Raw genomic sequence first — 21,456 nt, forward strand, 5'->3', positions numbered from 1 at the left:
CCCGTTCCCATTCCCGTCCCCATTCCCGTCCCCATTCCCGTCCCCATTCCCATCCCCGCTCTCGTTCCCATTCCCATTCCCGTTCCCATTCCCATTCCCGTCCCCGTTCCCATTCCCATTCCGGTCCCCGTTCCCATTCCCATTCCGGTCCCCGTTCCCATTCCCGTCCCCATTCCCATTCCCGTCCCCATTCCCGTCCCCGTTCCCATTCCCGTCCCCGTTCCCGTCCCCGCTCCCGCCGCACGGGGGCGCTGTGTCCCGGCCCGGCGCCGCGCGGCGCTCTGGGCCCGGCGGGCGGAAGTGACGGCGCGGCGGCCCCGGTGACATTCCCGGCGCTTCCCGGCGCTTCCCGGAGCTCCCGCCGCTCCGCCCGCCCATGCCCCGGCCGCTGCCCCCGCCGGGGAGCCCTGGGGGGGCCCTGCCTCCAGCAGGTGAGTGCGGCCGGGGGGCGGGGGCGGGGGTCGGCCCGAGCTCGGGGGGGTGGGGTGGGATGGGATTGAAAGGGATGGGATGGGCGGTACCGGCCCCGCTCTGCTGGGAGCGGCGGGAGCGGCCCCGCATCCCCCGGGACGAGGGTAGGTGCCCGGGGGTGCTGGGGATACGCCTGCTCCTAGTCTTGCTCCTTGTCCTAGCCCTAGTCCTGGTCCTGGTGCTGCTCCTGGTCCAGCCCCGCCACTGCTCTGCCCTGACCCAGCGGATGGAGATTCCCGGTGGAAAACTCCCGGACCGCTTTGTCTTTCCCCGGGACTTTTGTAAAACAAAGTGCCTTTTTGCTTTTCTTCCCCCTTCCCCCCCCCCCGTAACGCCTTTTCAAGTCGTGTGAGCTGTTGGAGGACAGAAACCCCCTTGGAAAAACGACGGGTGTAACTGCCCTGGGTTGCGCTTCTCTGGGTTTTTTTTTTGTTTGTTTGTTTTTTGGTGGTATATTCCATTGGTGGGAATCTCGGTTTTTATGTGGAAAGAAAGTTCAAGTTGCTCGCTGTGTATCTGTCCCGGGTTCCCCTTGAGCTCCTGACGTCTAATGGGTTGCAGATGTGGCTCTGAGCCACACAGCCATCCGAGGGGAATATAAAACTTAACTGTGCTACTTGTTCCTTTTTAAAAAGGGAAAAAAGGCAGCCTGGGCAGACTCGTAATATTTTAACTATTTCCTCAGTTCCAGTACTGTAACTTTCTTTGCCTTGAGGTTATTGGACAACCACTTAAAAGGCTGCTTTTTAAAGACTTGGGCTTTTTTTTTTTTCTTTAAGGTTTAGCTTGCTTCCACCTTTGTTAAGTAGCATCTAATTCTACTTATGTCTTAGTTTGTTAAGAGTGGGACAGGGCCACTTGCCTGAAAGTTTGTAGGTACCTTGTTGAAACCACAACTGCGGTAACTTAGTTAAACAAGGTCTTGGTTACGACTAGTTGTGCACTTTAAACCAGCACAAAGTGCCAAACAACACTTCAAAGGCTGAAAAAAAACTTGTGTGTCAGGATGCTGTGGCATGTCAGTCCTGTTTGATTTATTTTTTTTTTGCACTGTCAAGTAATTCTGGCTTTTAAAAATGAATGAGTAAGTAAATCTTTGAACCCATGAGCATCTCTTAAAAAATGTAAAATTTCTTTTAATTCCCTCTCATGCAGATTCTGTTTGGTTTTTACATCTCCTCTGGTACTTGTCAAGCATCACACCAAGTGATAGCTTCCCTTATGGGCAAGGACTATTTCCTCTTTCCAAGCTAAAAGTTTAAGTGCAAACAGTAATAGCCCTCCCCTTGGAACAGCAAACAAATGCTAAATTTAAAATCTCTCTCTTAAAGTGTCTTAATGTTGCATAAGCCTTTTAAAAACGTGTTTGACCTTGAGATGAAAACCGAGTATGGTGCTCTTCTGAGGTCTCCATGGTGTGGTTCTCCTGCCCTAGTTAACACCTGTAATTGCTGTTCCTGTGGTACAAGAGCTGGAAGTCAGGCAGTCACAACAGCACAGCTTTCCCTGCTGCCCTGGAGGAGGGAAACGTGGCCTTTGAGGAGGGAAAAGGTTCTTAACAAGCTCTGAGGAGAACAGTAAGTTGCTTGTCATGTGTTTGCTAAACCCAGCCATCCCCTCCTATGTATGTGTGTGATACCAAAGCAGTGAGATGAAGTGTGGAGAACTTGTCTGTCCAGCAGCAGTAATTTTTAAGTATTCTGAGTGTTTCTCACGTCTGCTGTTTTAGAGCAGCCTGGTGCTGGCAAAAGAAGCTCTGAGGGGGGTGGGGGTGGTTATGTGGCTACTGAAAGCTAATAAAACACAGCTTTTTGTAGTTCTGGCATCCCAGCGACACTGGTGTTTTGTCTGGGGAACCAGGGGGAGGGACGCTGTGTGTGATGGAAGGCAGTACGTGAGCCTGAGCAGCTGCTTTTCGCCCTCCAGTGCGGGGATAGCAGTTCTGACTCATTTTTAAACACTTGAATTTGCAATTACACTGTGTCGACTGTTTCTGTTTGCTCTTCAGCCTAATTGCTGGTCGGCATCGTGAAGAGGTGGGATGAGAAATTCCTGAGAAATCAGGAAGAGGAGACGGCTGTGGCCTTACACACTCAGATGTGTGATGTGTGTGGCAGGGCAGCCTGGGCATCTCAGTGCACAGAGCCTTGGTGGGAATTACAGTGCACAAACCAGTCAGGATGCTTTAAACTGGGTCCTGCAGAGGGAGGGGGAAAGGGAAGGAACCTGAAGCCAACCACAAGGCAGTTGAGAACGGCCTCAACACACAACAGCAAGCCCTGATCTGACTGATAAAGGAGAAATAGGAAGGATGTGTGGCTGCCTTGGACAAACGGGCACTGTGGAGGAGGTGGGGATTGATGAGGTAAGGTGAGATTGAACCAACAAAAAGTAGATATGGAGTGTCATGAGGGGCTTTGAACACTAAACATCAAGGAGATAAGTTGGTGTAAGCTGATCAGAGCAACAAGAAATAATTGCCTTGGCTGTCCTGGCACTCCCCCCCACCATCTCCTTGATTTGTATTTTCCTTTGAAATGCAGGCTTCTTTGCGTGGATTCTGTTCACTTTTCTTCACTTTCTTTTGTATGTTATCACATCAACTGCCTCTTCCACCGAGGATGTATGTGCCACCTGTGACCCTCCTGAACATCAACATCTCACTTAAACATCTGTTAGTGAGATGGGAGTCTCTACGTACCACACAGTGCAAGTGGCTGCAGAACAAGTAATCCACCTGGCTGGTTACCCTCTGACCAAAATGCCACCATTACCTAGTGATATTAAAAGCTTTACAGACATTTCCAAATGCATAGTTAGTTTCAAGCAACCTTCATGTTATTGTCTGTAACATTTCAGAGTTAGTGTACTCATGGTACATTTTGACAGAATTGGATTTGTGGTCAATTTCAGCTTCTGCAGTTGACTCACTCAGAAAACTCTAAACATTGGCAGAAGCTGAGCAGCAGAGTTAATAACACATTTATTGGACCACAGCGAAAGATTTAAACACAATAGCTAGCAGTGTGTAACTTGCACCTCAGAACAAGCACTCTGGGAAGGAAGTACTAAAACTCGAAATTCATCTTTGCTCACTTGAACCTTATTAGTAGCAATGGGGAACTGAAAATGAAACAGCACTGGGAGAGGGGAACAGGCATAGTGCTGGGGAAGAGCTCTGGGTTAAAGTTGTGTGGTACAGTGTGTGTTGATGCTCTGAGATGACCTGAGGTTTATGTGGAAAGGAAACAACTTTTGGTTTTCCAGAACCAAGATAAGTGTTGAGCACGTAAGTGGGAGTTCAGCCTTTAACTTTAGCACAGAACTGTTACCGATCTGTGGCAGCAGATATTATTGCAGGGAACTTGAACAACACAAATCAGCACAAAAATCATGCTTTCTTTCACATCTCTGTTCCACGTTTTTAATGCATACTGCAGTTCTGAGTATGTGAATGCAGTGTGTACAAATGTGGAATTCTAAGCAAAAAGAGAACTAGATGAAAGGGATTGTAAATGGAAATGTGCATATAGTGTAAAAGTTAGCCTCTGCAGTTGCTTTCTCTACCAGAGTTCGTCTTTGAGCTAAGCTGAGGGACTGATACCTTGTCACTTGCATGGTGTTCCTGCTTAAGGGTTAGAATTTAAATGTATAGTCGTCTATTCCCACTTGTTGGTGTTGCCTCTCCCTGTGTCTGACCAGCCTGAATGGAGCCTGTAGCCCTTTCTCCGTGGCTCCCTGCAGTTGGGGCACACGTGGATTAGTCATTCAGGACTGGAAATGAGATGTGGCTCTGTGGCGCAGGTGTTGGTGTTACACTGTGTCAGATGCATTACTGGCTGCTCAGGGAGGTCAGGTAACCTGCCCGTGGTCATGAGGTGAGTCAGCCTCAGATTCAGAATGATCCATGCTAACATCCCTTTTTATTTAAGAAGGTATTTAGGGGTTTTGTATCAATTTGACCACGTAGTCTGTCTGTGCAGCGCTCAGAAATTGATTGAAGTAGCAGAATACAGGCTTCAGTCTCATCACACCTTGTGACGTTTGCTCTCAAAGACTGCGTAAAAGCTGTTGGTACTCAATCTGACAACTCTTGAATTGTAAACAGAACACGTGGTCACTTTTTAATTAAACTCCAGTGTTTAGAGACTCTTTAAAGCCAGCATTTTTCTTTCAATATACGTGAATCACGGATTTGACATTATAGTGAGGCTTCTGTAGAGTCCTTCACAGTGAAGCTCTTCTGCTTTGACGCTTCAAAATTTCTTGGAAACTGAGCGGGAAGAGCCAGACCTCGATTGGATAAGTGTTCCTCTTGCTACCTTTCTGCTCTGATGTCTTGTTCCATGGTGCTTGATCATTAACGTTTCACGACTTATTTTGGGAAGGCAGATCCAACATGGGTAGAGGCCAAGTGACTCACGGTAGCAGAGCTGGGAATAAGTAAGAGCCAGACTTTATAATACCACTTGTCTGCATGATGAAGCAATTACCGTTTCAGTAATTTGTTTTTCATTGGGAATATTGCATTTCCATGGTACCGATGTGAGGTCGGTGCTGCACGCTCCAACAGTGCTGTCAAACTTTCTGAAGCAAAAAGGAATGCTATGGTAGCCAGGTAAGGTTGAGACAGTGTTGTTCTCTTGTACTGAGGCTTTCCCATCAGCTGGTGATTCTCCTGACTCCTCAGCTAGCTCCCTTGGTTCACGCTCTCTTGGAATGCCATCTCTTGCCAGAAAGCCAGTTCTAAATAATCTGGCAATTTAGGGAAAAATGTTCTTAAAGAGTGGCTCAGGGAAGCTGTCTACTAATTCGTAATTTGTGGTTGGAAATACAATGGTTTGGAGGCTGTCTCCTAATTAAGTAAGTTGGATGAAGTGCTGGTAGTCTGGAGCCTCACTGTGTTTGATTAGAGGTCTTTTGGAAATTAAGTTGTCATTGTGGGAAAGAGTGGGCTCGTGGGTAGCAGTGCCCATGAGCCCATTGCTGATAAGTACAACTTGAGTTGTCAATGGCCATGGTTCCTCCAGAGCTGGTAACACTTATTGATGAACACTATGCAGACTCTGTGAGGAGTCATAAAAGAACCCCCCGTGTTTCTCTGGGCATTATTTTTTAGAAAGCCTTTAAGGCGAAATTTCATTTTTCATGATTCCACTTCCTGTTATTAGTAAGTCATCTTAAAGGCAATTCATGGGCTTTTGATCTGCTCACTGTAAGAAATTGTTGAATACCATAAAACTAAGCTAAGGAAATCCACTGAATATCTTGCCAGAGTTTACTTCCTAAGCCCTCAATAATTAGCTATAGACCTCACCTCAATTTCCCTTGTTTGTTTTACAGGAGGAAAATGTTTTTTCCAGTTTTTAACATCTATACTGGATTTCACTGTTTGTCTGTATGAAACTTGTCACCCTTCAGCAACAATAAGACTGTGTTGAATGAATGGAATGGGGTTGAATTAATACTCCAGACTTGATGCTCTTTTTTCCATCTATCTCTCCTTTTTGCTGGGGAAGTTGTTTATGTAGTTTATGTCTGCTGTTGCTAAGGATTAGTTTTATGCTGAAGAAAGTTCTGCCAGCTGATCCACTTTCTCCTAAACAGGAATAATAATGCAACAAATAATTTTTGGGTAAATGGTGCTTTTATTTATGGATAAGTAAGTCGTGTGTTTTTTTTCGGGGGGGGGGGAGAGGGCTGGTTGTGTGGTGTTCTTTTTTTTCTCCTGTCAGTACTTGCAGGCCACTGCTCAAAACTACCTTTTAATTTTCTTTTTCTCTTTTTGTAGCTGGTAACTTGGTATCCTGTTACATACTGTTATTTAATTTCTGTAGTCAAATATATGCAAAGTTCTTCTGTGTGTTGTGGGAAAGAAATGTCTGTTTCCTGGTCTGTCTGCTGTCCTCTTGAAGTCGAGCTCAGATTTCTTCTCCTTTGCCAACTGGGAGCAAATACTGTAGAAAGTGTCTGATGGTAAAACCCATGTTAGAGGCATTATTCAAAACACACATGTAACTGGCTTTTGACCTGGTCAGCTCTGTTGTTTTGAAATACCCAAAGCAGCTTCTGTTCATCTGTAGAACCAACCTGTGTTTGCTTCACACCGAGACCTGTGTCACGAGTGCTTTCTTCTTTTAGGAGCACTTTGGACACATAAAGGCAGTGCTATCAATTGTTAGCAATATAGGGGGTGCTGAAATCAATCAGCACCTCTTGTTACTGGTCAAAAACAGGTCAAGGATTTGGTGTCAAGAACAGCCCAACAGCAGTGGGTATCTTCCTGCAGAATTTCATCATTTGAATGCCACGTGACTTTGCCTCTAGTGTATTAATGCGATTTATTTTTCAGTGGTATACCTGCTGGGAATTCATGTTGCAATATTTAGATTATACTGCTAGCTCAGTAATTAAAGGAATTAATAATGTTAGTGGTTTTGTGGATGAGAAAACGACTTCAGATCAGGGTTTGTTTGGCTTGCAGCTCTTGTCTGTAGAATTTGGGCACGTCACCTGATCTTCAGCTGGCCAGATCATAAAATGGGTACGTTACTGCTCTGTGCCAGGAAGATACTGCTCTAAGGCAAAGACATTCATTGGTGTTGAATTAAAGTATTTGAAGCTTTAAAATTCCTGAGGGTCGGTTTTGTTTATTTCCCGTGGCAAAGATGCATAAAAAGGTCTGATCATAAAATATTTATAAACCGTAGAGTTACTAAGTATCTCATAACTCATCTTTGTTTAAATGGCTGTTGTAAATCCACAGCAAGTCTAGTTCAGTGCCTTGAGCCCTTGAATGCCTGTGAGAGGTGGGGAAATGCTGGAGAGTCACTGGGAAGTGCCCAGGAGGCAGACCAGGAGGTGCTGGTGTTGGTTGGGTGGGCACCAGGGGCCCTGGAAAGGAACTTTACACAGAACTCGACAAAATAAGACAAACTTATCTCCTGAGAGCATCTCATGTCCTGATGTCAAGGGTTGTGCAATTCTGGAGCAGTGTTTGGCAAGACCTGGTGAATCCCCAGTGCTCTGCCTTGCTCCAGGCCCGTGGCTGCTGCCTGCTGGGTAAGATTTCCTGCTGCCCCTCTGGATCCTGGCCCTGATCTCAGCCCAGGTGCACAGCTTTCCTCTGGGAGGTGGAGTTACAGGAGCTGGTGGGTGCTCACAGCCCCAGGGGGAGGCAGGTCTGTCTCTTCTCAGTGGCAATTATCTGTGGGATGGATTAAAGGCTCCCTGCAGCCCACGTCCCATGGCACTTATTACTGCCTTGAGGTTTCCAAACAGCAGAAAAAGCAAGGGACATTTGTGTCCATGCTGGACTGGCTTTGATTTTTGTGGGAGACAGCACAAGCCCTTCTAGAATGAATCCCAGGGAAGTGGAGGAGTGAAGATGGTGAAGTGATGGAGTCACCATCCCAGGTGACTCCCTCCCACTGGAGGACATGGTTTAGTGGTGAATATGGTGGTGGTGCTGGGTTGAAGATTAGACTGGATGATCTTAGAGGTATTTTCCAATCCTTGTGATCTTGGGAATACTGCATTGCTGAGATGGATTTCCTGCTTTGAAGTTAGATTTCAGTTGTCCTGACCTGCCATTTGGAGCTATTGGTGAATAACACAATATTGATTATTCTCAGATAAAATGTTCTTAAGATGTGCTCCGAAAAATTAGGATTAATTTGCTGCTGTTATGCTCAGGCAGTTTAAGATATGGCTTTACTGTGAGCATTTGCTGTGAGATTCTGTAAGCATTTTTGTCCAAGGTAGAACAACAGACCAACATTTCTTGAGAAGAGGAGGTCTGTTTATACAGAATGAGGAAGCACAGAATACATTTCCTTCGAGTAACGGGAATGGATAGGTAAAGTGGAAATATTTGTTAAACTCAGTATCTTAGAAAAAGGTGGTCCATCTGTGTGATGATCCTCAGTAGGGTGATCTTCTGTAAGCTAATACATAGCAGAGAGAAAAAGAAACAAAGCATGGCTATCCTAGCGTTGATTTCTGCCACTGGTTTTGTTGGCAGAAAAAAATTAGAAGTGAGTCACTTGGAACAGGTGGTAGTAAAGATATGCCCCCTCTAATTTTTGGAGTAGAGAGCTTTGCAGACTTTGAATTGCTGTGCCCGTGAGAAAAATGGGATCGCTGTGATAAAGAAGTGAGATTTTTTTAGCAGGTTAAGTACAGCTGGCCCAGCGTGCTTTTTATCTGTATGCAAGGACTGTGATTATTTTTGTTGTGGGATTCCAGTGCAGCTGGTGAATGTTTTTGGAAGCCTGTGTGCAGACTTGTGAACTAAAGCATAGCTGGTAGTTACCTTTCCCCTGAAAGAGACAGAATATGTGCATTAAACGTTACAATGCAAAAACCTGTATTTAAATGTGAAGTCTTGCTTCTTATTTTGGATGAAAAGTGTTTCTTTTCAAGATCACAAAGGATGCTCCGCAAAGCTTTATATTAAGACACAAATTTGTAATTTGTATTCAGTCTTGGATAATTTGTATATGCAGCCTGTTGAGCACCCAGTAGGTGCAGTCTATTTTTAACCTTCGTTTATTTATGCAAAACCAGTTGAAACAGAGCATTAGTTTAATCCTTTCTTCTTTTGTTTTCCACTGCAATTCTCTTACCACGTCGGTTCAGAAGGGTCCTATTATTTGGGATTGCTACCAGGCCTGATTTGTGAATCATCTGATAAAGAGCCAGCTCCACTCCCAGAAATGTGCCTTAGGTAGAATTGTATGCCAGTGAGTCAGCTTTAGGGCAGCATTTTCAAAGGAACGCTATATAAATTACACAGTATCCCTGTGGGGGTGGCAGAGTGTTATGAAAAATCTGCTGTAGAGCATCGAGCACACGCGTCCACACTGAGCTGAGTCAACTGTCTTGAGCTAAATTGAGTGAGTGCTGGTCTCACTCCTCTTGATTTAAGTGCGCGGGTACGTGTGACGCTTACAAGAAAATAAAAAAAAGAAAAAAAGTATGGTATCTTGGGGAGGAACTGAACAAGCTGGGAGGTCCAGAAGGCATTGGTACTTCTACATTTGTCTGGATGCAGATCAGTCTTTTCTGATAGAGGTCTAATTATTTGGATGGATGCTGTTTTAGTTAATTAGAAATGGTTGCTGTCTGTCGTAGGGTAATGGCTATAAGCTGACAGAGGGCAGGTTTAAATGAGATACTAGAAAGAAATTCTTGGCTGTGATAGTGGTGAGGCCCTGGCACAATTTGCCCTGAGAAGCTGTGTCTGCCCCATTCCCTGGAATGTCCAAGGCCAGTTTGGATGGATCTTGGAGCAACTTGGTCTGGTGGAAGGTGTCCCTGCCCATGACAGGGGGTAGAACAAGATGACCTTTAAGGTCCCTTCCAACCCAAACCCTGTCTTCTCTGATATCTGTATGTGTTGTTTGTACTAGAATGTTGCTGGCAAGTTCACTGATTAATTCAGTGTCAGCTAATGGAAAACAAGGCAACTCAGGGAGGGGGCAAAAAAGGATGACCAACACACAGCTACACCTACATGGTTTTTGGTGAAGCTTTGCAAGTGGACAGGTTCATTATCACTTCTCGTCTTCTGGCTTACATGTCCTTCTGTCAGAAGACAGAATAACTTTGGTTTTTGCCAAAGGTTTTTCCTGTATTATGAAGCTGACATGAACTGTGCTTTACAGTCAGCCCAGGCTGTGTGCTGCTTCTGTCCTTTCCTAACCCACCATCCCCAGACACACAGTCTGTCGAATTACCTTCAGAGTTCTTGACGAGCTTGCCTGTGTGTTTACATTTTTAAAAATAGTCAGCTGTTTTACATAATTTTATTAGCCCGTGTTGTATGCATTTGTCATTACCTCTTTCACGCCTCTGATTTATTCCATCTGTGCTCATCTGTGTGAGATAATGTAATCCACTGGTGATGGAAATAATTGTTTGTGTAAGAGCAAGCCATTGTAGTATTTAATTTCATATAAATATCAAACATATATTCAGATTTATATGAAAATAACTGACTTCTGTGGCATTGGAACTGTGAGCAGGAAGGATCTGGAAGGATGTCCAGTTAACTGTGTACTCTGAACAATTAACTTGTATGCAACAGTACAGTTTAACTTTTCATTTATGTAGTCACACAAGCCTAAAGAACATACATGATGTTATTTGCTGCAATAATATAGGTACAGTTTCTAATTTTTTTTTAAAATTACAGCTTGCAAATAAATGGCAAGTGGTGAGAGGAGGTAGGTTGTCCAAATTGTTTTCTTTCAGCACTAACTAAAATGGCACTAAAAGGCAATGTTCTGCTAGATAACTTTTTTTATTTAAACAATTGCTATAATCAGCAGAAGAAGGTGATAAGCAGGGAAAAGAAGTGGTCTGTTGGACTCTGATTAAGAGGAAATGTTTTAGGAATAAACTAAAGTGATTTTAACAGCAGGCTGCTGTGAAAAATGTAGCACCTGCAAAGTAAGAATCTGTCCTGTCCACAGCTTCTGAAAAAAAGAGCTGGTTTGCTTTCTACAAAATGGACATTCTTTATCATTAATCCGTTCAAATAGCACCTAAAATGACAACGTACAACTGAGGTTAAGGTGTCATGGTGTTTATTAAGTATTTCAGGCTGTTGAGAGATATTCCTTGTTCAGCTTAAATAAGCTGTAACTGGAATGAGGAACATTCTAACTGTTAATATATAATACTGTGTGATTTAGTTTGTTGTTTGTTTGGCCTGAGTAGCTGGACTTGACGGAGCCTTCAACCTCAGAGTTCACAGCAAGCTGTGAACTTAACACCTTGAGATGTTTTTATGGAATGGAGTCCGTTTTCTTGGTAATCCTCCTAGCAGCTGATACAGAGCTGTGTTTTGTCTTTGGTGTACTTAAAACACTGATAACACAACGATGTTTTAGTTGTTGCTCAGTGCTGACTACCTTGAGTCAAGGGCTGCTTTAGTTATATGTACTCTGCCAGTGAGCACCAGAAGCTCTCAACAGAAGATCAGGAGACAACAACCACCAGCAGAAGCTGCAGCTCCACAGGAGTTGAACAGCTTGCCTGCATGGACATGGACATGGACATTGATGTGGACATAGAGGAGGACGAAGACCCCAGACCAAAGAGGCCAAGAGGCGCAGACTACGCGCCTGAGGGGCTGGTGCTGGTGCGTAAGTTGTGTAATTGCCTGGGGATTTCTTTGTTCAGGGTCCCTCTCCAGAGGCACCCACATCCAGCTGACCTGCTGCTCTGCAACTCTATTTCATTATTTATTTTTATAATCTGATGCCTCTGTGCTGTGGGAAACCTGCCATCTTCAATATAACTCTTGGTGCAGTGGTATATATTACGTGATGGTTGTTCTTTAGGGAGCTCCTATCAGCTCTGGGTTTTTGCTGCTTTTAATCACTTTTTTGTCTACAAAATGCCTTCCCAGAGCAAACAGTGCTGTGAAGGGATTGCTCAGGACCCTCTCCTGTGTCTAGGCTGAACCTGTGAGTTCAAGGTGTGATGAGACAAAACAGCAGGTAGCTTTTCATCAGATTTGTGTTTTTCTAAAGGGATGGTTTCTGCTTACCCTCCCTTCCCTCCTTCCTGACAGATGTGGCAGAAAATTTCACTTACTTTCTCATTTTGATTTCTGCTGGCTTAGTTAAAGGAACCTACCCAAGAACGGGTTCTGGTGCAAAGGAGGGAATATGACTGTGCAGTCACAATTAGGTGGGAAAAGAGTAAGGGACAAAACTCATCCTTGTTAGTGGCAGCCAACTGTTGGAGAGGCTGGGCTGTCTCTGCTAACCTGACCTTCAAAATCCTTCTGGATTTCTTCACTGAACTGCAGATTTCCTTGTGTACAAATGATGTGCTTTTAGAAATGAGTCCACAGTTTCAAAATGTTTCCCAGGCAGTGGTACAGTTACATGATTTAATAATTTCTGCATACTGGTGTGTTCTATGTGTGACTGGAAAATAATGTATTTTCTTTTGGAGAAATCTAGCACAGAAGTTTTTACAGAATTGCCTTTTAAAATCATTGGTCTAGTATCTGTTGATTAGTGAAAGAATGACCTTTCCAATCAGTGTCTAATTAAGTATCCACCTGTGTCTGTAAGTGTCACAACTTATTCTTCAGTGCTTTGTTCTCATTGCAGTAAAAAAAATGGTCTCTCTCTAGTACCACCTTGAGATTACCTTTTCTATGTTGCAGGAAAAGTGAGTGGCAAGAAAGGAATGGGAGTTTTTTAATATAGTCTCTTCTTGCTGATCTATACATTTCTCAAGTAGAACTAAATAAGTACATATTTTTCACTCTTTGAGACAAGGCTTTCCTTGGTGTAGATATTTTCCCCTGAGCTGCCTGTATTCCTCCCTGCAGCAAAGTCTGTTTGAGTCATGCTAGATTTTTTTTTTTCCCAGTGAGAGAAAGACAAAGTTCTGGTTTACATACATACTAATGCTGGAATTGGTGATGTCTAAATAACCAGTTGAAGGGACCCAGAGAGTCCAAACCTCACCAGTGCAGGTATTTTTTCCATGCACAAAGAAACACACGTCAGTGTTGTTGCCCTGTGCTGCCAGCTCACTGAAAATATAATTCACTGATTGCTGTGTGAGGGATTAAACCAGTGTGGTTGGAGTAGTTAAAGTAAGATCCCACTTAATAATAAAAAAAATCCTATCAAATCATTATAATTACACTGTTAACAAGGTGGCAACATGTCAATGAAATGTTTGTTGGTTTTTTTTCTGGCTATCAGGTGTTTTACTCCCCCTTTGGGAGCTGTGAGGTAAATGATGTTCCCAGGCAGGACGTTGGTATAAAAAAGCCTGTAGTTCTCTTTGGCTGCTCTTTAGCTTCGTGTCAAGCTCCCTTCATTGTGCTCCCCGGGCTAAAAGGCTGAATAGGGCAGAAGCTGTTCTGCAGTTATTAGTATGGTTATTTAAATATATTTTCATTTGGCCAGGCTACCAGCCTTTTCTTTTCCCCGTCTGTACATTTCAAAACTCTTGGAGAAGGTATTTTTCATTTCCAACTGCATGACCAGAGCAAAGCTGGGATTTGCACTACCAGGTACGATACAAATCCCACCATGCAGAGGTCTTGGCCAGTCGTTCAGTTGTCAAATCTGTGTTTTACTTACCTTTGTAGTAGGAGGATTACTGGGTAATGTAGACTTGTGAATGAATTACATAGAAATACTGATTTAATTGCAGTATTGAGATGCATTTATGCCTCGTAACGTGTGTATTCGTCATTTGGGTTTATTGATGCTTTTCTGTGCCCTTGGAAATAAGTTGTTCCTACATGATATTTACTGTTTACATTAAGTTACTATCTCCAGAAATTCTTCTTTCAAGTTGTTTTCAAGAGAGTTTTACTCAGTGCAAGTGTTCACAAATATTTTTCTTTATATTTATGTTCCTGTATTTTGTAGTATGCATATTATTTTCGGAAGGAAAACGCTGGGTTTACTGTTTGGGGTTTTGGGTTTGTGGCTTTTTTTTCCCCTCATATTTGGCAGACCTAGTCGTGTCATCTGCATCTTCCTTGTGTTGTCCGATTTAAGCCAGCCTTTCTTTCCTTAAGTGGTGTTCCTGTCCTTTAAGTATTTTCATGGTTCTCTTGCACCATACAGCATTTCATTTGTTAGCCTGAAGGAAGCATGAACTCTATTTTAGTATTCTTTAAAAATGGAGTTTCAAAGTGGGTTTGGGCAGACAGGACAAAGCTGAGCTTGGCACAGCACCTTTTAGAAGCAGGGAAGTACCCTTATATTGTGCTGGAGATTACATACATATAATTACATATGTACAATTATGTACATACAATAACAGGCATCTTGGGATGGATCAGGGAACTGAAGAAGGATTGTCAGGATACAGAAAAATTCTCTCTGAACCATCCAAGTTTCCTCAGGATGCTCAAGTACTGACTGCCCTTCTCTGCAGAAGTGCAGGGTTTTTTTAGATTAAATCTTACTGCTGCTTTTTCTCGTTCACACTTTGTTTTCTGAAATGCCATAAATTTATTGTTTACTATGACTTTGAACCTATAAATGATTTGTTCCACACCATTGATCTGCAAGTGAAAGATCTTTATTCTGTGTTGAATTCCAAGTGAAAATCTAGGTGAAAGGCAAAGTGTGAATCATGAAGATAGAATGATAACTATTGATCTCTCAAACACAATTTCCTTGAGGTTGCTTTAGGTATTTTTTGGTAGATAACATGGAAGTTATCAATCAGATAAACAGCTTGGGTTTTGTATTTGCGCTGAAGCAATGCCATTTATTAAATTATAACCTGAAGTAAAATCTGGGATACTGGTGTGTGGGTGGATAATGTTTCTTGCTTGCAGCCCCTACTACTTGATGCTGCTTTCCTGGCAGATCTGAGAGGAACTAGGTCAGCCTTCAGGTTCTCATATAACCAGGACTTGTTTGGGAGATGCTCAAGGAGCTCTCAGATGGTGGGTTAGATACTCCTAAAACATCTTTACGAGGCTCACCAGTGTGGTGGTTCTTGCCTGAGAGCAAATCTGTGTCACATGTAGCTAATGCCTCCAAAGACAGTGTCTATAGCCCTGTCTCTGACAATTTGGTAGCTCTTCCTGCCAGTTCTTTAAGTCTTTGGTACCTAAGGTCAGCTGGCAGAGCAGTTCTATTGGAAAAGGAGGGTGTCTGCAGTCTTGCTCTGTGATGTTCAGCAGCTTCTTCAGTTTCTGTGCACAGTGATGAAATTTCTCCTCTGTCACGTTGGTACAGTTTTGAAATCACCAGAAAAACTCTGTGTAGTTTTACGAGGTTGAGGTCCTGTTCAGCTAAAAGTAGACTTCCCATAGATATGGAAACTGAACTATATTCTGGTCTGTCCAGGTGGATGACTGCCAAGTCTGGAAATTTTCAAGCTGGTGTTGTTAGAAGGACTGAAATTGTCTGTTAAAATATATTTAAAGGTCTAGGTAAAGAAGTTTGACATATGTTGATTATAACATATTGATTAAATTTTATAAACTGGGAGTTCAGAAATATTTTTATTATTTTTGATCTGTTTTGATTATTCCAGTGAAGTGCACCATGTTTAATGTGTCTCCAGTACCATCTTTCATGGGTGTGTAAAAACAAAGCAATAGTTTGATGTAACAGGATGAGTTCACTGGGAAAAAGTAAATTGAGAAAACCAACACAATACTGAACAATACAATACTCTGCTCTGGAGCCAGGCTGGGAGAGCTGGGAGTATTCAGCCTGAAGAAGAGAAGACTCCAGGGAGACCTTAGAGTCCCTTCCAGTGCTTAAAGGGGCTCCAAGAGAGCTGGAGAGGGACTTTGGACAAGGGACTGGAGGGACAGGACCAAGGGGAATGGCTTTGAACTGTCAGAGGGCAGGCTTAGATAGGATATTGGGAAAAAATTGTTGGCTGTGAGAGTGGTGAGTCCCTGTCCCAGGCTGCCCAGAGAAGCTGTGGCTGCCCCATCCCTGGAAGTGTCCCAGGCCAGACTGGGTGGGGCTTGGAGCCCCCCCCCCCACACCTAGTGGAAGGTGTCCCTGCCCACGGCAGGGGGTGGGACTGGATGGGCTTTAAGATCCCTTCCAACCCAAACCATTCTGGGATTCTGTGAGCCATACTGTCTATAACTGGAAGCAACGGGTTGTTTCGGTAATACTGTGAAGAGCAGGGGTGAGTGAGCTATTTGTTTAAATTATTCTTACTGTTCTGTTCTTGTGCAGGGTGCTGTATTGCTGAACACCACATATAGTTTGCCCGCTCCTCCAGACCTCGTGCTCAATGCTTTAAGACCAGGAGGACCTTTCTGCTCTGCAATGAAGATGGAGGCAGTGGGAAAAGCTGAAGAACTTGCTGATTCAGAAGTTCCACCAAAGGCTTCTGAAAAGCAAGAGACTGCTCCTGATGAAGACGGACCTATAGAGCTCGAGACACAAACCGAGAAGGACAGCATGCCCACTGCAGCAGACTCGGCAGTGCTCTCTTCCATGCCTTGCTTGCTGATGGAACTGAGGCGAGACTCCTCGGAGTCCCAGCTGGCATCCACGGAGAGCGACAAGCCAACGGGCAGTCGAGTTTACGAGAGTGACTCTTCTAATCACTGCATGCTTTCCCCTTCTTCCAGTGGGCACTTGGCTGACTCAGACACGTTGTCTTCCACGGAAGAGAACGAGCCCTGTCAAGCTGAAGCTGTCGCAGAGGGAGACCCTTCTGCGGTGTCTGGGGCCGCAGCTGGGAGGAAATCCAGGAGATCCAGGTCCGAGAGCGAAACTTCAACCATGGCTGCCAAGAAAAACCGACAGTCCAGTGATAAGCAGAACGGTCGAGTTACCAAGGCAAAGGGTCACCGAAGCCAAAAGCACAAAGAGAGGATCCGGCTCCTGAGGCAGAAGCGGGAGGCAGCTGCTCGCAAGAAGTACAACCTGCTGCAGGACAGCAGTACCAGCGACAGCGACCTGACCTGTGACTCCAGCACCAGCTCATCCGATGACGACGAAGAGGTTTCAGGGAGCAGCAAGACAATCACTGCAGAGATACCAGGTAGAGGATGTTTTTTAAACTGAACCGTAGAGGCATCTGACATCGTTTCTCAGCTGTCATGCTAAGTTAGATGAGTGACGCTTGAGACAAAAAAAAAGAAAACAAACAAAAAACCAGGAGAACTGCAGCTCTGTGTAAATTTGAAGACTGCAGTGTATTAACGAGACGTGGGCAAATATTAAAATCTGTTCTGAGGTTTCGGTGCACTTTTGCACACCAGCAAAGCGTAGCAATGGTAAATGGGAGGAAGGACTACCTTTGAATTCTGGAGCTTTCAGATCTTTTCCTTTGTGAGCCTATATGAACTCCTGTCAGTGCTGTCAAATCCCATTAGACGGTGATAATCGAATTCTCAAGATAAGTGGCCAGCTTTGCTTTAGTATAAAAAGACCACAGCTTGGCAGTTATGTTAGAAATGGCACAGCAGACCTCTTACCCGTGTTACAGCAAGGCCCTGGCCATTATTGCACTTGTTCTGTGCTTTCAGCTCGACATGTCAGTGCATGACAAGCCTCTTAGCCTTATTCTAAGTTCTTGCAGATTGCAGCTGGTCACCTATTTTAGGATATAAACATGATTACACAGGTGCCCAAGCTACAGTCACACCTGAATTTTCAATATCCTAGACAGAGCTGCCAATGTTTTCCTATGTCCTAAGGTTCAGTAATTTCTACTTTTCACTTTCTGACACATATGTGTTAAGATGGGAGGTAGCAAATTATAGGGGCCTTCCTGTAATTTCATTAGCAGAAGAAAGTTGAATTCTTCAAGGTTTTTGTTTGCTGAGTCTTTGTTATTTTATTACCTCAAGTGCCGTGGACAGGATTTTGTGTGAATTATTCTTGCAGCATATTATAACACAGAACCATCATCCTATGGCAATCTTCATATGGCAATCAGAAATAAAATCACATAAAAATAAACCTTTTGGCTTGCCAATTTTTACTGGGTTACATGCCTTTTTGCCTCTTATGCTAGAAGGTGTTTTTACGGGGTTTTTTTGAGAAAAATCTTACAAAGGGCAAGAACATTTAAAGGAAAATTACAGTATTAAGTTGCTGAACTAAAGTTTGCTAGATTAATTATGTAAAATATTTGCAGCAGATTTTACAAATTACTGTTTTAACTGAGTTGATTATGGTGGATGATGCTGTCCCCATGAAAACTGGCGTTTTTCCCACACCTGCTAGGAAGCAGGTTGCACAAAGGAAGTAAATGTTTATTTTTAGAAAGTCTGGGAAAGGCATAATCTCCTCCTATAATTACTGTGTAGTAAACTTTTAATAGAGATCTAAAATTATTTTTACCAATTTAGTAGTTAGTCAGGCTTCTAGCTTTCATGGTTTTGTACCTTTTTATTCATTATATTTACACTTTGGGGAATTAAAGCCCCATTTAAAACCTGTTGAAGAAGACAGTTTCATTGAGTTTTGGGACTGGTTCCTCCCCACCTCTCAAAAAAACCCAAAACTCACAGAATAAATCCCTCTGGTCATATTCTTTTTTTTTAAGTCATAAAAGTACCTTGTGAACCAGAAGGCACCACCTGGTATTTTCAGGTTCGCTTGGATTTCTGACTGCCTTTGCAGAGACCTGAAACCATTCCAGGGCACCTTGAGTGTCTCACTGGGCTCTTGGTCTTAACCACGAGATGCTTGTGGTGAAAAGATCCCATCACAAGGACGGACTTAATTTAGTGGTGATGACAGCAAAGCCCAGTTTAACCTGCAGTACGAGGTGTTGCAGTGCACAAACCATCCCGAGGAACACTAACACTTGTTCTTACCCCATAGCATGTGTCATCTGCTTGACACTAAGTTCCATTTAAGACACTGAAACCCTTGAGCTGCCCTTTTGGTGCCACCTGGTGCGACGTGAACCTGCCACGTCACAGTTCCCCTTTAAATAGGAACGGCTCTGGTTTGTGGGGAACAGTTCACAAGTGCAGGAGAAAAATATTCTCTGTAGAGATAAGGACAAAGTCTGGCCAAAAAAAAAATGCATTCTGTGCTGTTTGTGGGTTGAGGAAACGTTGTGGTCGTGACAGATGCAGTGGAACTGCGAGTCGGAGTCGAACTCCCAGAGCTCCGTCCCAGTGGTGGGTTCACATGCCATCTGTGATCCCTCCTCCTGGAGCTGGCGAAGTAATGCAGTCCTTCTTGTGGCTAGAAAGCCATGTTAGTGCAAATAGCATAACACTGTGAATATCCTCAAAATTTAAGGAACAAACGTGTAGGTAGAAGATAATACAGGGTATTAAAAAGCATGACTGGAAATTCAGGCCATGAGTGTCCTCTGCACACAGTCAAAAGCTGAGAGGTTTAACTCCAGTGTCAGGACGTGAAGAAACTTTTGCCTTTCCTTTTAAAAGAAGTCTGTACACATTGATGCAGAAGAGTTTTCCAGGTAGCCTATGTTCCCCTTAGTCTGCCTGTATTTGGACAGTTCAGCTGCAGTGTTGGTTACTGACTCAACACCACTTACAGTCGGGGCTCATTTTCAACCATCTGTTGTCTGAAAAATAGCTTTGCCAACAGAGATGCTCTAAAATTTTTAGTGACAATTAATGTGGCCTTCATGACAAAGGTTACACGTACTCTGGCTCTTAAATTATCGACACAGGGAGTGGGTACAGCAGCCAGTTTGCCTGTGTGTGGTCTGAAAATTAAACTGCCGCATTTGAGAATACAGCACTCCTTCATAGTGTGTCACTAAACCTCTTCCATTTAAGTGGTGCAGTTATCTTTTTTTGAACCATCCACACCACTGGCTCTGAAATACGTTTGGCTAAATTTGTAAGGCAGGGAAAATGTTCAGTGAAAATAATGCCATGAAGTTGGTAGGAGAGCAGTTGTGCTACAGAGAGTCAATTCTCTCTGCTGAACTCAAGTGTACTGCGGATTAAAATAGTGGCAGGCTTGGTTTTCTCCTCAGGAAAGATTGAGGAGTTGAGATCTTGCTGGTGGTACTTCAGTACAAGTATCGTGAGCTGCACAGGAGATAAGCACAATATAAATTGTGTTATTCTGAATGCATCCTGTGGTGTTATTTTACACCTGAAAATACAGGCTTAGTCTAAACTTCATGTGTGCTCATGAGAAGCACACGTGACCTGAGCAGTCGTAAACTTGGGCTCTTTATTTCAGGGAATGCCATGATCTTTGGGTTATTGCACATGACAAGCAATTTTTTACCTTTTAGTGACTGAGCCTCTCTGTTGGCATTTGGGATTTTACCATTCTTAAACACCATGTAAACACAGCATAAAAGTCCTGAAATAGGTTCTGCTGGACTTGCTGCTGCTGGTAGTTACTCCTTCAAACAGTCTGACTTTTGATGCTGCAAATGGACTCTGAATGCAATTGGCATGAGAGCAAGTCTGGGAATAAATATTTATTTCTCTGTAAACACTTCTTTCTTGGAAAAAGGAAGGGGTTATTTTTAAAAATGCGAAAATATTGGCATTTCACTACCATTGTGCTTTCTGCAACTCGGAAAAATCTGAATTGAAGTGGGAGTGACTCATGTTCCAGGCTTTCAGAAAAATCTATTAAAAAGTTTGAGTGTTGATGTTGGAAAAGTCTCAGCTCACTTTGTTGAAAAAAAGAAAAAGAGAAGAGTTTTTTGATACGCAGAAACCCAAAGAGGGGGGCACAGTGTGCCCACGTTCTTCCTCCCAAGAATTGTGCACAGACCCTCAAAGAAGCACCTTGCAAGGGACGAATTTGGTTCAAGCAACTCAGAATTACAATTATATTTAAAAGATAGGAAAAAAATAGTCTGTTGAAAGTGATTTGCAGTAAGATGTTAATTTGGAAATCTGTGGCATAAATGACACAGAGGAATCAACCATTCCTAATTAGAATGAAGGGGAAGCATATCTTAAATTTTTACGTTGTCAGCCTTCCTAAATTGAATAACTTTGGATTTGATTAATACTTAGTACTTAATAGATCTCATAAAGAGACAATGTTGGGGCATTTCTTAGGTGCTGTTTTGCAGGTGCTGTTGTCTTGAAAATAGGATATGAATCTTGGATTCTGACCCCTTTGTGCCTGCAGATTTCTTCACCTGTAAACTCAGCATAACTTAAAAAAACCATTACAGAGTTTTAAGTTTCTAGACAGAGGAGGGACCAGTTAAATAAATGCTAGCTTTTTTAATATATAAAACTGCTTTTTTGGCTTAATTTTTTTTTAACCCCGAAATAAAGAAAAGATTGAATGAGGCTTGTTATAATAACTGCAAGGGAAGCATTTGAAACATTGATGCTGCTGTAAATTGTAGATGCATTATGATTGATGCCTTTTAAAAATAGTACTGCAGGGTTATATATATTTTAATATGTAGTTTCTTCAGTTTACAAAACAATTTTGTCAACTTTGACCATTCTAGTTCATTCTTAACTTTAAAAACTTAGGTAGATTGTCTCACGTGTCACCATCAATACTTTTT

At 43.1% G+C, this 21,456-nt stretch overlaps 1 protein-coding gene across 4 annotated transcripts in view; it reads left to right on the plus strand.

The window, feature by feature from the left end:
• The first annotated feature begins 312 nt into the window (after window positions 1–312).
• Window positions 313–21,456, plus strand: part of CUNH18orf25 (chromosome unknown C18orf25 homolog) — a 46,931-nt gene continuing 25,787 nt past the window's right edge. For 2 of the 4 annotated variants that reach the window (XM_027671632.1, XM_027671635.1), the window contains exons 1-3: window positions 313–431; window positions 1,907–2,048; window positions 16,185–17,001. In XM_027671632.1, coding sequence (XP_027527433.1) covers window positions 16,278–17,001 — 724 coding nt within the window. In that variant the 5' untranslated portion in view covers window positions 313–431; window positions 1,907–2,048; window positions 16,185–16,277. Of the gene's footprint in view, window positions 432–1,906; window positions 2,049–4,328; window positions 4,350–16,184; window positions 17,002–21,456 lie in introns of those variants that run through there. The other 2 variants (XM_027671633.1, XM_027671634.1) reach the window with 2 other exon arrangements.

The sequence above is a fragment of the Neopelma chrysocephalum genome, unplaced genomic scaffold (genome assembly GCF_003984885.1).
Source record: "Neopelma chrysocephalum unplaced genomic scaffold, ASM398488v2 Primary Assembly neopelma1_97116, whole genome shotgun sequence".
In the NCBI taxonomy this organism is placed as follows: domain Eukaryota; kingdom Metazoa; phylum Chordata; class Aves; order Passeriformes; family Pipridae; genus Neopelma; species Neopelma chrysocephalum.